A 16,460-nucleotide genomic window follows, 5' to 3' on the forward strand; every position below is an offset into this window, starting at 1 on the left:
ATGGTGGCTTGTTGGTGGCAGCCACCAACATTGACTTTGACAGCCACCATTGTTGAAGAAGAGGTGAGTTTGGCAGCCACCATTGTTGACAAAGAAGTAAGAGGAGCTGTCATTGAAGCCTATAAATAGACACCAAGAGTGCAGCACAAAATGAGAGAGACAGTCTTGTAGGAGAGCTACAAAAAAGAGAAAAAGAGAGAAAGAAAGAGAAGGGTTGCCACCAGCAGCCCTGCTGCCTTATGCAACTGCTGCCCTATATAGCAATGAGAGATGGGAGTTGAGTGGATGTCATCCTCCTCCATGTGTTGTATTCTTTTTCTATCTCTAATAATATTGATATCTCCCGTGGATGTAGGTAATTTGCCGAATCACGTTAAATATTGTCTCAATATGCTTACTCTTCCTATGAGCAAAGATCAGTATATCACCGGTCCCGGATTCCGCCCAACATATAGATCAGCCTCTTCTTTGCTTCTTTCTTGTTTTAATTTCATGTCTTTACTCATAACAATAATTTGAAAGCTTTATGTTCAGATAGACATCATTGATGAGTTTATTGAGTTAATTCCTTGCATGTCTTCTAGAACAAGATCATTCCATTTTAGAATGCCGAAAGAAAAACGCAAGCAATCCAAAGATGAAGAAAATGATTCATCCTCGCGAAAGAGAAGAAAAGCGGACCTCAGTAAGCTTTTTAAATGCTATTGTTTTATGCTCTCTGTTTGTTAAACTTGAAGTATTAGGTGAAACTCAATGAATGAATGATTTTCTTACCTTACTCTCTAATAGTAATTGCGTTGAAATTCCTACTCAGCATTTTATGCTATTGTTTTATGCTCTCTGTTTGTTCTCTTTGATGATCACTTCACATGTATCCCTTACTAGTTCTAATTGCAAGATAGCAGATACCTCCTGCAATCGCTTCATTGCTAATTAATTAATCGTGCCTTTATTTCTGTAGCTGCCATGACAGAGCCAGATTCTTCTCCATCTAGACCACAAGGGGCCTATGATGTCTTTTTGAGTTTTAGAGGAGAAGATACTCGCAAGACATTTACAGATCATCTATATACTGCCTTAGTCCAAGCGGGAATCCACACTTTTCGAGATGATGATGAACTTCCTAGAGGAAAAGAAATCTCCCAACATCTCCTCGAGGCAATTCAAGAATCAAAGATATCTATAGTGGTCTTCTCAAAAGGATATGCTTCTAGATGGTGTCTTGATGAACTTGTGGAGATTCTAAAGTGTAAATATAGGAAAACTGGTCAAATTGCTCTTCCTATATTCTATGACATCGATCCTTCAAATGTCAGAAAACAGACCGGCAGTTTTGCAGAAGCATTTGTTAAGCATGAAGAACGTTACAAAGAGAAGGTGAAGGAGTGGAGAGAAGCTCTTGAAGAGGCAGGAAATCTATCTGGTTGGAATCTCAAAGATATGGCAAATGGGTATGCCTTTTATCTATAAGATTCACTTCCACACATTTATATATGGAGTCATTATAGATTACTTATTTTACAATGTGAAACAATAAAATACTTTTTGAACATACTTAATTGTCTCGCTATTAATGACTAATGACTTGCTCTTGTCTATGAACAGGCGTGAAGCAAAATTTATCCAAGAGATTATCAAGGATGTGCTGACTAAATTGGACCCCAAGTACTTACATGTTCCTAAGCACCTAGTAGGTATTGATCCGCTTGCTCACAATATTTTTCACTTCCTAAGTACTGCAACAGATGATGTACGCATTGTGGGCTTACATGGGATGCCAGGAATAGGAAAGACGACTATAGCAAAAGTTGTATTTAATCATCTCTGCTATGACTGTGGATATGGATTCGAGGGAATCTCTTTTCTTTTGAATGTCAAAGAAAAATCAGAACCTAATGATTTGGTTCTTCTACAACAACAACTACTTCATGATATTTTAAGACAAAATACTGAGAAGATCAATAATGTTGATAGAGGAAAGGTTCTGATTAAAGAACGAGTCTGCCGCAAAAGAGTTCTTATTGTTGTTGATGATGTGGATCATCTGGACCAATTAAATGCTTTGATGGGAGAGCGAAGCTGGTTTGGTCCCGGAAGCAGGGTGATAATTACAACTAGAGATGAACGCTTACTTCTTGAAGCTGATCAAAGATACCAGGTTCAAGAACTGAACCCAGATGAGTCCCTTCAGCTTTTCTGTCAGCATGCGTTTAGGGACGCCAAGCCAGCAAAAGATTATGTTGAGCTTTCTAATGATGTAGTTGAATACTGTGGAGGACTTCCTATGGCTCTTGAGGTTTTAGGTTCTTGTTTGATTGGGAAAAAGAAAGCTAGATGGGAATCTGTAATTGACAGATTGAGAAGAATTCCAGAGCATGCTATTCAAGAAAGGCTTAGAATAAGTTTTGACTCACTGAAAGCCCCAAATCTAAAGAATACATTTCTTGATATTGCATGCTTCTTTATTGGTGGACAGAAAGAATACGTAGCAGAAGTGCTAGAAGGACGTTATGGTTGCAATCCAGAAGATGATTTCGGAACTCTCATTGAAAGATCTCTGATTAAAGTTGATGATTCTGGAACGATTAGTATGCATGATCTATTACGAGAGATGGGAAGGGGGATCGTTAAGGATGAGTCACCTGAATATCCTGCACAAAGGAGCAGAATTTGGTGTCAAGAGGAGGCGTGGAAAGTGTTGGTGGGAGGAGCCACTGGTGGTGGCTTTGAAACACTCAGAGGGGATAAAACACACTGTTTTATTACAAAATCCGAAGCTTACAAATACAACACAAAAGCTTAACAATTACACGCCCTCTCTCTCTCTTTCTCTTTCTAGTGTTTCTCTCAATTCTCTCCACACATATAACATAAGCTGGGCACTCTATTTATACACGAAAACAGAATACGAAAATTCAAACTTTCTTCAAGTGTGAAGGCGGCTGGCGGCTGTGGCAGCTGGTGGCTGGCGGCTGCGGCTGGTGGCTGGCGGCTGGTCGGTTGGTGGCTGGTCGGTGGCAGCTGGTGGTTGCCTTCCTTGACCATCTAGAGGTTGAGTTTAATTCAACAAATCTCCCCTTTAAACTCAATCGAGAGATATCATGCCAAGCATGAACACTTCTCTCTTCAATGCCTTCTCTCTGCTTGTAGACCCTTTTGACACCTATTGCTTTCTTCTTTTCTGGTGGGTCCTTATCTGCATGGAAACAAAACAGAGTTGTATCTTCCATGACCTGAGTGGTATCATACAACTCTTCAAGATTCCGCATCCTTCTTGGTCCTTCTGACGAGGATGCTGATGGTGGTGTTGATGATGATGCTCCTGGTGTGTTCCTCCTGTTGAATACAGGGAATCTGTGCACCGGACTTTGTGGTTCAGCTGCTGGTATAAACACTGGACTTTGTGGTTCAGCTGCTGGCACAATCGGTTCTTCTGCAGGTACAATCGGTTCTTCGACAAGTACTGTTGGTACCTCTTCACCTTCAAGGATCAAATCAAGATTGATCCATTTGACTGCTTCTTGATCACCATTCCATTCCCAAGATTTATCTTCTTCAAAGATAACATCTCTACTTGTAATCACCTTCTTCGTGATAGGATTATACAGCCTGTATCCCATCCTTCTTTCACCATATCCGACAAAGATGCATTTCTCGCTCTTATCATCGAGCTTTTTCCTTCTTGCATCTGGGATCTTTGCATATGCCACACAACCAAAGACTCGTAGATGAGTAACACTTGGTTTGTGACCACTCCATGCTTCTTCTGGAATGACTCCTTGCAAACTTCTGGTTGGGCAGCGATTCAACAGATACACTGCACATGATACAGCTTCAGCCCAGTATTGCTTGGGCAGCTTCTTTGCTTTGAGCAAACTTCTAGCCATGTCAAGAATCGTGCGATTCTTCCTTTCTGCTACACCGTTCAGCTGTGGTGTATAAGCTGGCGTTGTCTGATGTCTGATGCCTTGTTGTGTACAATAGGCTTCAAAGTCATTTGCTGTATATTCTCCACCTTGATCAGATCTCACTGTTCTGATCGTATAACCAGTTTGCTTCTCCACAATTGCTTTAAAATCTTTAAAACAATTGAATACTTCTGACTTCCTCTTCAGAAAGTATATCCACGTTTTTCTACTAAAATCATCAGTAAAAGTGAGGAAGTACCTATTTTGTCCAGTCGACATAGGCGTGATTGGGCCACACACATCTGTGTGTACTAACTCCAGTGGCCTCTTTGCTCTCCAGTTGACTTCTTTGGCAAAACTGGATCTGTGATGTTTGCTGAGGACACAACTCTCACAGACTTCTTCTGGATGATCAATGTGAGGCAAACCTTTGACCATCTTCTTGCTTGCTAGCATCTTCAGACTCGTGAAATTCAGATGTCCAAGCCTCAGGTGCCAAAGCCATTCTTCACTGTTGGTGATGGCACTCAAACACCTTGCTGCGTCATACTGGATGTTCAAAGGAAACATCCTGTTCTTGGACATTTTCACGTAGGCCATTAATCTCCAATTGTTGTCTCTAATTGCCAGATGACAATTCTCCGAGTAAAAAGTATAGCCTCTCTCCAAAAGTTGACCTAAACTGAGTAGGTTCTGCTTTATGGCTGGGACATAATAGACATTGGCGATGTAGCTGGAATCGCCGTTCTTCAACTTAATTGGGATGCTGCCTTTACCTTTGAATGGAACCTTCGTGGTATCTCCAAAAGTAACTAGACCTTGCTTGGTCTCATCTAGATTACTAAATAACTCTCGATAGCCGCACATGTGATTGCTGGCTCCAGTATCTAGATACCATATGTCCTCCTTTTTCTTATCAAGTCCTTGTTGGACAAGAAATGCAGTTTCTTCTCTGTCATCCTTCTCTACATAGTTGGCTTGCTCACGTATCTCCAACGGAGCTTTCCTTCTGCATTCAGTGCTATAGTGCCCAAATTGATTGCAGCTATAACATTTGATATTTCTCTTGTCACGGTTATTGTAACCGCCTCCTTTTCCTCTGGGAGTGAATGCTTGTTGTCCTCGACCTCCTCTGGTGGTGTTTCTGCCACCTCTTCCTCTGAAGCTTGTATTCCAAGAACCTCTTCCTTGGAATCTCTGAAATCCTCCTCTGGATTGTTGACTTCCTGCTTGAGTGGTGTAGCCACTTGATGAAGTCTCCCCTTGCTCATATTTGTCCTTGAGGGACAACTTTGCTTGTAAGGCATGCTCAATTGCCTTATCTCCATTTCGCTTTACGATCTTCTGCTCATGAGCTTGCAAAGAACTCATAAGCTCATCAACCGTCAACTTGTCCACATCTTTGGACTCTTCAATTGCGACAACAACAAAATCGAATTTTGGATCTAGGGATCTCAAAATTTTTTCAGTAATTCGAGCATCGATGATGGCTTCTCCATTTCTCCTCATCTGGTTGACTATCACCATAATCCTTGTGTGATAATCAGAAATAGACTCCGAGGACTTCATTTGCAATAACTCAAATTCACCTCGCAAAGATTGAAGACGAATCTTCTTGATTCTGTCAGCACCTTTGTATTTCTGTTGGAGAGCCTCCCATATATCATGTGATGTTTCAGCGGAAGCTATGATCTCGAATGTATCTTCATCAAGACCTTGGTAGATGATGGTCTTGGCTTTGTTGTCCTTCTTTCTGTTGACTTTCAAGGCTTGCTTCTGTGCCTCTTGTAAAGCATCTTCTCTTTCTTTGGACTCTGGTTCATCATAACCAGTTTGTACAATATCCAAACACTCTTGTGACCCAAGAAATGCCTTCAATCTGATGCACCAACTATCATAGTTGTCTTTGGTCAGCTTCGGGATGAGTGTATGTGTACCTTCTGTAGTCATTTTGCTCTTTTAATGACTATATCGCCTTCTGGAAGCCGAATTTGGCCAAACGGACACTGTAGATCGATCCGGAATGGTCCAAATAGTAGGGAACCGGTCTGACTTTGTTGAAATCGGGTCAGAAAATGGGTGAACCGGTCAAAACATCACTTCTGTACGGCGGGCGGTTCGCTGGGTTGAACCGGCAATATTCTGCGGAATATTCTGGGAATATTCTGTGGAATATTCTGGGAATATTCTGGGGAATATTCCTTCGGCTCGGCTGAGGCTTGAAGCGGCTCGGCTCGGCTCGAGGTACGGCTCGGCTTGTGGCTCGGCTGGACTCGGCGTATACGGCTCGGCTAGGACTCGGCGTATACGGCTCGGCGCGACTCAAATATGGCGCGCGTGTGGCTCAGTCGTCTTCAACCTCGGGGCGCGTGGGATGCGCGTGGGCGATCTGGCTGAATATTCAGGAGGCGCGTGTGGGCTACCCTGAACTCCGATTTGGCTGATTTTTGCGGCAGTGAGTTCGTATTGATGAGCTCTACACTGTGGAAGGATCAAAACTTGTTTTTGACAATTTTGAAAATTCGGATATACCCCAAAACTCTTCTGTTTTCCGATGAACGGGGCTCTGATACCAATTGTTGGTGGGAGGAGCCACTGGTGGTGGCTTTGAAACACTCAGAGGGGATAAAACACACTGTTTTATTACAAAATCCGAAGCTTACAAATACAACACAAAAGCTTAACAATTACACGCCCTCTCTCTCTCTTTCTCTTTCTAGTGTTTCTCTCAATTCTCTCCACACATATAACATAAGCTGGGCACTCTATTTATACACGAAAACAGAATACGAAAATTCAAACTTTCTTCAAGTGTGAAGGCGGCTGGCGGCTGTGGCAGCTGGTGGCTGGCGGCTGCGGCTGCGGCTGGTGGCTGGCGGCTGGTCGGTTGGTGGCTGGTCGGTGGCAGCTGGTGGTTGCCTTCCTTGACCATCTAGAGGTTGAGTTTAATTCAACAGAAAGTACTCAAGATGCAGATGGTAAGAACTCAATGCATACAGAAAAGCACATTCATTTGCATCTTTCTTGTCAAACTTATTACAAACAATCATTTGAAAGTTCTATTGATTTTTTCTTTTTGCTTTCTTAGGGAACAGAAGTTGTACAGGGCCTTGCACTGGATGTGAGAAGATCAGACGACAAATCACTAAGCACAAGATCATTTGCAAAAATGAAAAACTTAAAATTACTGCAAATCGATGGAGTAGATCTCACCGGATCTTTCAAACAGCTTTCTAAAGTGTTGACTTGGATTTGTTGGCTTGAATGTCCTTTGGAATTTTTGCCATTTGATTTTACACCGGACTACGTGGTTGTTATTGATATGAAGTACAGTAACATCAGAGAACTATGGAAGGAAAAAATGGTGCTAAACATACCAAAATGGCCAGAAAGTTGTTTATTATGTAATTTATATTTTACAAGTTACAACTTTTGATGATTACTTGTTAATGATTTTCCTCACTGCTCTGACAGATTCTCAACAATCTAAAGATTCTTGATCTCAGTTATTCAAAGAGGCTTGTTAAAACACCAAACGTGCACAGTTCAAGTCTAAAGAAACTACTTCTTGAAGGTTGCTCAAGTTTAGTTGAGGTACATCAATCTATTGGACATTTAAAGTCTCTTGTGTGTTTGAATATTTCGGGGTGTTCAGAACTTAAGGAGCTGCCAGAGTGTATGGGTGATATTGAGTCCTTCACTGAGCTTCTAGCAGATGGAATTAACAACGAGCAATTTCTCTCTTCAGTTGGACATTTAAACTATGTGAGGAAGTTGTCATTGCGCGGACACTGCAACTGGAACTTACCATATCGGCCTTCACCAAATTCTTCTTGGATTTCAGCTTTTCTGCTAGCTCCAACTTCCACTATTTGGAGAGTATTGGGAAAGCTAAAACTTGTTAATTATGGTTTGTCTGAACGTGCAACTAATGCTGTTGATTTTGGAGGTTTGTCATCTCTCGAAGAGTTGGATCTATCAAGAAACAAGTTCTTCGGTCTGCCTTCTGGCATCATCATCCTTTCTAAGCTGCGGCTTTTGAGGGTTGCGCTTTGCAGCAATCTTGTATCAATCTCAGAGCTTCCCTCAAATTTAGAACATTTGGATGCATATGGTTGCGAATCAATGCAATGGGTAAGACTACCAATCCAAGCAAAAAAATATCTAAATCTGGATCTGTTTTGTTGTCCGGATTTAATAGAGATTCAAGGCATGGAAGGTATAAGTAATCATGGCTGGATTATTCGCTCTGTTCCCCACTACCAGTCAACAAATAATTATAAGAGAAGTCTTGGTGAGGTACTATTTCTGTCTCTCTTGCACACAAATAAGCACGTAATTGGCACATACTATATATTCATTAATTAATGTCTAATATTCAGCATTCCTTGAAATCAATATATACACACACACACACAGGCATTGTGCTACGGTGGTTATGGGTATCAAATTCTCTTCAATCGTTGTTCTACGTTCAGCCACAGAGACAAGTTCACTATGATTCCAAATTGGTTCAGCTACCGAGGAAAAGGAAGTTCATTATCATTTCATATACCTCCAGTTTTCCAAGGCTTGGTCGTTGGGGTTGTCTGTCAACGCTTGATAGGTCTTATTTGTACCGCCAAATTGTGTATAAAAAATAAAAGCAACAGTATTCAATTGTTTGAAGCATACGTATGTGAACCGGTCGTTAGAAATTTGATGACATACATACGTACAAGTGAGATGGCAATGGAAGAATATTGTGAAGATGAGGAATTGGAACTATGCGTGGAACTTTATATGGGAGAAGACGCTGAAGTGTTTGAATGTGGGATCCATGTGATCGTTGAAAAGACAGATTCATTTGAAGGGTCACAGTGGGATCATGAGTCTGAAGTTGAAGGAGATACAGTAATACCTACACCACCATATCTGTCTCAATATTCGCTGTACAATTTCTTTGAGATTGACGGCAAGCAAGGTCTGAGTGATTTATCAAAATATACTACGGGTTGGCTTCTTCAGGTACTATTTTTATCTCTCTTGCACACAAATAAACATCTAATTAGCACACACAAACATTAATCAGTGTTTAAAATCTCAGCATTCCTTGAATTCAATATTTATGCAGAGAATCTTCAATTCTCACTATGACAGACCCTTCGATTGTTGTATGATTCCAAAATGGTTTAGCTACCGTGGAGAAGGGAGTTCATTATCATTTCATATACCTCCAGTTTTCCAAGGCTTGCTCATTTGGGCTGTATGTTCAGGTGTTGGGTATCAAGAATACAAGGCTATTATAAAAAATAAAAGAAACGGTATTCCATTGTTCGAAGCTACACATGCACGACCCTATTGCCGTGGTAGGTGGCTAAGACTCATAAGTACACGTGAGATGGCAATGGAAAAATATTGTGGAGATGATGAATTGGAACTACATGTGATATCGAGGTCCGAAAACACTAAAGTGGTACGATGTGGGATCCATGTGATAGAGACATTTCCATTTGGATGGAACAGCTTCGATCAAAATCCAGTGTTGGATCATGACATTTACAACTACGAGACTTCATTTGAAGAGTCCGAAGTTGAAAGCGATAGAACGATACCTTCACCACCATATCATCTGCTTCGTCATCCCCGTCATGGTTCAATGAGATTTTCTACAAGGCAGCAGTGGAAAGCTTTTTTGATTTGGGCGGTCAGCCTATGGAAAAGCATGGACACGCAAAAGTTCTCACCTCATGATCTCAATTAGTTGAAGGATTGGTTTAAGAAACTCCCTACTTTATGCCCACTTAGCTATGATATTATCATCTTGTTGTGTATGATCACTAAATAAATATAGTATTTTTTTAGGTAGCAAAATTATTGGACTAATGGGCTGCGTGGTTGTATTAGATATTATTTGTTGCACAACATGAATCTTAACAAGTGAATTAATAAAATATTGTAGGCTTTATATATACAAATTTAAAGTCTTTTTTCTTCTCACATAATGTCTTAGATAAGTTATAAGACTTTTATAGATAAATTATAATGTTATAAACTTATTTAAAAAAACTGATATTTAGGTATAAATACATAGTGGATTACATTTTAGAATATTATTTGTTACTCTTGTCCATAAAAATATCTTTATGGAATAAGAATTTTCAAAATGTTGTCCCATGATATATAAATTTTTATTTGTTAGGAAGAGTTCAAGCAAAACTATATTTTTTTCATCACTGCACTATTGATTAAAGAAAGAATCTAAGAGAGTAGTTGATATTTTTTTCATCACTGCACTATTTTTTTTTTTATTTGTTAGGAAGAGTTCAAAATGTTGTCCCATGATATATAAATCATTTTCAGATACTTGGGGTACAGATGATAGTAATCCAAAACTAGGAATCCGTCTATGCGAACACGTTTCAGAATGATGTTGATCAGGTTGTGTATGCCATCAGGATTATCAAATTTGGTGTACTGTGAAATCATCCCACACACTGCAATACGTCCATAAAGCCTCATGTTGATGAGTAGAACAACATCCAATATCTTTCCTCCAACATTTTCAAAGTACAGATCAATGCCCTCTGGAAAGTATCTGCAATCAAATTATTATTACAAACCAAAGTCTTTATCGCATTCATGGTGAAAGATACAAGGAAGAAAATAATAAGGAATAAACTATGTTTAGGTTGAATTTCTCAATTGTTGATAAAAGTTTGATTCAATCTCCTTCTTCCCTCTTTTGCACCCAACGTTGTCAATTATGAAAAAGTCATAAACATCAAAGTTATAAAACTCCTTCTTAGATTTCTCCTTTCACCAAGATAAAATAATTTGGATTTCTCTAGAGAAAGATATTCTTTTATTTATTGAGATACGTTTATGAAATTTCTAGTAAGGAAATTTCCTTTTTTATAATAAGAAATTTCACTTTTTTTTCCTTTTTGTTTTTTTAAAATGTGTATTTGTCAACAAGACTTTTTCAAGGTTGATTTTCTCATTTAATTATCTTTTAAATAGGCTTTCTCAATACCATAAATCTAAATCCAATTTGGATTTAATGTTTATCTAGAATTTATGAATGTTAAGTTTTCACTCCAAAGCCCATGTTTTCATGAGTTTATTTCTTCACACACATATATATATATATATATATATATATAGAGAGAGAGAGAGATAGAGATTAAAGATAAACTATGATAAAATTAAATGTAAGAGTATTGTTAAAATATATAAAAATCAAGCACATTGCCTTGTGCGCTATCATAATTCTTTTATTTATTGACATAATTTTTTGTTAGTACTTATATTATTATTCTGTTGGAAATGAATTTACTAACGGGATCACGGATGAAAACTAATAAAAACTTTTTGGTTTGGTGGTAATAAAAAAAATTATTTAACAAATGGATTTACTAACAACAAAAGCACGCACAAAAAAACTTACTCATCTTATTCCGTTGATATTTTTCTTGGGAAACTTGTCATATAATCGATAGAAATATCGTATGCAATTCCATCAATTATTAAATAGTGGCACAATGATATTTGCGATAATTTTTTCCCAATTCTCTGAAAATATACCAATGAACTTAATCCAATTGATAATTATTTAATTTTTTTTTTAAAAATCTATTTAACAGAAGTAGAAAATAATTAAATTAATATAAATTAACACATCATAATACTCAGGAACTGAGTTGCTTGAAAAGAAAAAGAAGAAAATCAACTCAAACAAATTTACAACAAATAAATAACACAAAAAAAATATACAACAACAAATAAATAAAAAAAATTAAAAAACAATTTCCACCTAACCTAGAAAATCTATTTCAGAACCCATAATCTAACAACAAATTAAATAATTTAATTGAAATTAAATAACAAAATAAAAAAAAAATTCAACAAAATTGATCTCATATATATATAAAAAAAATCCTACAACAACATTCATACAATTATTATGAACAAAAAAAAATTAAAAAAAAAAACAAAAAAAATGAAAAAAAAACATAAAAAAATTTAATATAGTTATAAGTAAAGTTGAGAAGACAAAAAATAAAAAACAAATTCATAAAGTATGTTAACTAAAAATAAACTGAGAAGAAAAATAAAGAGAAGAGGAGAATACATACCTGAGCGTGGATGAGAAGTAAAGGAGTTAAGGATAGAAGAGAAGAGAAAAGAAAGAAAAGGATGTTGGCGTTTTTTGCATAAGGAGACAAGAGAAGAAGAAGAAAAAAAGGCGCGTCAGTTGTGAAATAAAGGATTCTAGTTTTTTTTATTAGGTCACTTTACAAATGGTTTTTACTTATGAATAATTAAATATTAATATATTTAAACATGTTATTGGTGATTCTATTTATAATATTTAATTTAAATTTTCAATTTAATAAATGTTTTTCAGAAATCCCTCAAATATCATCATTGACTTTCCAATTCATCGATGAATATGTCTATAATATTTAATTTAAATTTTAAATTTAAGAAAAAAAAATTTTAGAAACCTTTCAAATATCACTAATGACTTTTCAATTCATTGATGATTTTCATCTGTAAAAAAAATAATAAACAATGCAATTAAAAAGTGAATAGTTCTAGAGCTCTCTGAAAAATACCGACGAAATTAATTCATTGGTAATACTTTTGTAACTGACATGATGAACAATGCTAAGGAAAAGTGAATAATTTACCAACGAGTTTTTGTCAAATACACCCTTATCAAACAGAATTTGGGCCTAAGGCCCATAACCAGCCCATTTCTCTTCTTTTTTTTTGCGTTGGGCTAGTTCCAGCGGTTACTGGTTCAGACTAGTAACCAGTTGGTTGGTCTGCGAGCGTGCATGGGTTCGCACGCTTGCTACAGTGTCTGCGTAATTAAATTACCAAATGAGGGGAAAAAATGGAGACTTACCTGCGTTCGGTGCTGGCGAGAGATGTTGAGTTTTGGTTGGGATTATGGAATTTCCACTTCTCTTCTTTTGCCTTCTCCTCCTCCTCTTTTCTTTTCTGCTCTTTTAGTTTGTGTTTATTTTTAGTCAAGTTGATTTGCTCTCTTTTTGTCTCCCCTGTTATTCGTTCCCTTGTTTTCTCCTCCCCCTTTTTTCTTTCTTCTCCCTCTTTTTTTTTTCGTCATCTATGCCTCTGCCTTTTATAGAAATTCTCTCCTTCTGCTTATCTTCCATGAAAATGATAAGGCCTGGGTTTTTATGTTTTGGCCGGATTGGGACACCAACAGTCCTGCCATCGCTGGACTGTTGGTGGTGGTTTCCTCCACGTCTCAATGGCTTGTTATGGAGGTTACGGACATGAAAAATAAACTGAGAAGCTGGTGATGGAAGTCGTGGGCATTGCAATGTGTCTGGTGGTGTGAGTTGCCTGTCTGGGTGGCATTCTGTATTTCCTTCGCAGGCGGTCTCCTCTGTTTCAAGAGGAAGAAGACGAAGAATGCAACAAAACGGCGCGGTTTCTGACTGAGGCAGCCCTTTTGCAATTTAGTCATTTTACGTTTTGACATCTTCTAATCAGGCTCCTAGATTTCGGCGCCATTTACAAAACAATCATTGGCTTCCAGTTTAATCAATTTAGTCCTTAATTGATTCTAAACTTTAATGTTTCTTCAATTAAGCCTATGATTTCATTAATTAAACTAATTCTAAGTTCAATTAAGTCCATAAACTTATTAATTCATCAAAACCCTTGATATCATTAATTAAACAAATACAAAGTTTAATTAAATCCTCAAACTCATCAATTCTTTTAATTTCTAGTAAAATTGAACCCTAAATTTACAATTTCTTCTTTGTTAATCCTAAAAACTTTCTATATATGTTGTCTTGATTCAAATCTTAATTTTTCTTCGTTCATTCAAATTTTTTCATTTTATTTTCTTTTCATTATATAAAAATAAAAATAAAAAATAAAAAATAAATTTATGACACACGCTCCATCTTAGAGCCATTGGCTTCATTGACATTGATTGGGTTAATAATATCAATTATCAAAAGTCTTATTTGTGCCTCGTTTCTTATAGGCTAAACTTGTAAGCCTCGTAGCTTAGGTCTATCTGTGCTCGACATTTCTTGGCCTTTCTATTCTTTATGTTTTTTTTTTAAATAAAAATCTCTTTAAATAAATAATTGCAATGATGTTTCATACATCATTCAATTATGTCATTATTTTAAAAAAAATTATAAATTTTTATGGTTATATTTGCATTATTTTTATAATTATATACAAAACTCATATGCAAAATATTTTATAAAATGCACATTAATATTTAATGAGAATAGAATATATAATTGTTATTTTTATTGTCAATTTCTTATATTTTTTTTCAAATTAATTATTCTTTATTGTTTTCATAAAGTCTCATAAAAATAATGGGGATGTTATTATTATTATTTTTTTGTTGAAAATTAGTTCACAAGATGAGTTCTTATACAAAAAAACCAACCTTGTAATAGAAAATATGTTTTCATCAAAAATAAAAATAAATGAAGGAATAAAGAAAAGGGAATATTGGCTAAGGAAATATATTTTTCTTCTTAAAATTAAATTATTTTCATTCTTATGAATTTTTATTTTTTTTTTTTAATTTTTATTCAAAAAACCTGTGGTGTTGATTAAAAATGAAAATTTTCATGGCTTTGTCAAATAATAAAATAAATGCATAAACAAGAAGGGAAATTTTTTACTGAATGAAAATATTTTTTACTCTAGAATTTAAATCATTGAAATTCTTTGAGATATTTTTTAATCTCTATAAAAATTAAATAAAAATTAATTTTAAAAATAGCCCCGCAACATCAAATAAGGGACTTTTCAAAACAAGACTCGCCTAAATATCCATTGGGTGTTGTATTTGATTGGGCTGGGAACTCTACTTGTATTAAAATATTTTTATTTTCAATAAGAACTAAAAATTAAGTTATACATCATTGGAAAACAAAGGTATCAAATGACAGAAAAACAAGAACTTAAGGGATCAAGTTGAAGTTTTTCATGTCAAAATCTAAACCATGTTTATTTTGTTTTTCTTATTTTAATTTCTATTTTTAACTATAATTTGAGATCGAATCCACCAAATAGACTTTTAAGTCATGCTGGAATATTCATAATGCAAATTGAAAGGATTGTAAGAAAAAAAACCATGCTAATACAACAAAAAATATGAAATTAGAAAGATTAAATGTTTAATAATTAAATTGAAAAAAAAAATTCATGGATGTGAACAGTATAATACATAGTGTAATGTGTCTGACACAATAATGAACTAAACTGGGCTAAAGTGATTGTGCCACCTCTTTTAGTTATATCCATAATTTTCTTTAAAAAAAAAACAAAAAACAAAAAACATTCTTTAAGCGAAGATTTTGGTTAGACTGACGCCTGGTCAAAGTCTTCTTTGGGTAAAAAGAACCCGGCTTTAAGATCACTGAAACACTGTAGAATTTCCACGAAGGTCACCAATAAATGGTTAGAGCTGTCCCATACATGCAAGTTGTCCGTGGAAATTTATACTTTTTGATTATGATGTTATTGTTGGGTTTCTTAAAAACACGGTAGAGCGAATAATCTTAATTTTTTCAATAATAAATATATTTTATACTAATAAAATTAATAACAAGTTTTAAATAATGTTAAAGATAAAAAAAATATTTTATATGAATAAAATTAATAATAAATATCAGATTACACCTACGAACCAAAAAGCAGGGCTGAGAGATGGAAGCAGCCAAATACATGGAGATGGGAGTGTGAGGGCGAGGGCCTTCTGAGTGGAAAAAGATTTATACTGAAGAGTCAAGGAGGTTCATGACTAGTAGATATGGGAAGAAAAGTGGTTGAGCTTCTTGAGCGAAGGTTCAATGATAATACACCCATCGTCTCGAAGTCTATAGCCCTTCGTCTGTTCCCAACTAAACTTCTTGAGAAACACTGTTATTTTACAAGAACAAAAACCCATAAATTCCAAACAAAACAATTGTGTGTGGAAAAAAAAAAAAAAAGAGTTAGTGTTCATACCCGCATTGACTGACAGGAAGAAGTCTTCAATAACTCACAAAATAGGCTTCTACCACTCATTATTCATCCTCAGCGGATGCACTGTACATCTCTGGCTCAAACTTGGAAAGAGAATTGTATTTTAAATTATTTTTATTAAAAAAATATATGAAAATAATATATTTTTTTATTTTTAAAAAATCATTGCAACTACCCTAATCAATCAGCAACAACCAGGAAATTACCTTGATCACACGCTGCTAAAGAAATTTCCAAGCTCCTATTCCTATATATGATACCCTTCATCTTTGATAATTATTGCTAATAATTAGCAAAAAGGATTTATATTCTCTCTCCGAAACAATATTGCCTCTACTATCCTTCAGTCCTCATTACTTTACTCTTCAGCTAACCTTTCTGAGAGCTGCAATTTGACCTTTAAAGTCGCCAGGTTGGTGGAATCCGAACAACTCAAACACCATATTGAGGCAACCTTTGCGATTGTTGCTTCTGATTGCATGAATGCATGTAGTTTTACAGCAATATTAACACTAAGAAGATTGC

The 16,460-nt window shown here is 35.9% G+C and overlaps 1 protein-coding gene across 1 annotated transcript; it reads left to right on the forward strand.

Moving 5' to 3' along the window:
- LOC118059616 (TMV resistance protein N) lies at positions 1-9,855 on the forward strand. The gene is made up of 9 exons (XM_073410515.1): positions 1-63; positions 535-685; positions 962-1,451; positions 1,606-2,695; positions 6,866-6,886; positions 6,997-7,272; positions 7,383-8,042; positions 8,328-8,915; positions 9,022-9,855. Exons 1-9 carry the CDS (start codon positions 1-3, stop codon positions 9,649-9,651), a joined length of 3,969 nt encoding a protein of 1,322 aa, XP_073266616.1. The 3' UTR covers positions 9,652-9,855.
- Positions 9,856-16,460: the final 6,605 nt, after the last annotated feature.

This window comes from Populus alba, chromosome 7 (assembly GCF_005239225.2).
Source record: "Populus alba chromosome 7, ASM523922v2, whole genome shotgun sequence".
Classification (NCBI taxonomy): Eukaryota; Viridiplantae; Streptophyta; class Magnoliopsida; order Malpighiales; family Salicaceae; genus Populus; species Populus alba.

Coding starts and splice junctions, on each gene's coding strand:
- LOC118059616 (XM_073410515.1), top strand. CDS start 1: ATGGTGGCTTGTTGGTGGCAGCCACCAACATTGACTTTGACAGCCACC. Junction 6,887..6,996: donor AAGTACTCAAGATGCAGATG/GTAAGAACTCAA, acceptor TTGCTTTCTTAG/GGAACAGAAGTTGTACAGGG. Junction 8,043..8,327: donor GTTGCGAATCAATGCAATGG/GTAAGACTACCA, acceptor ACACACACACAG/GCATTGTGCTACGGTGGTTA.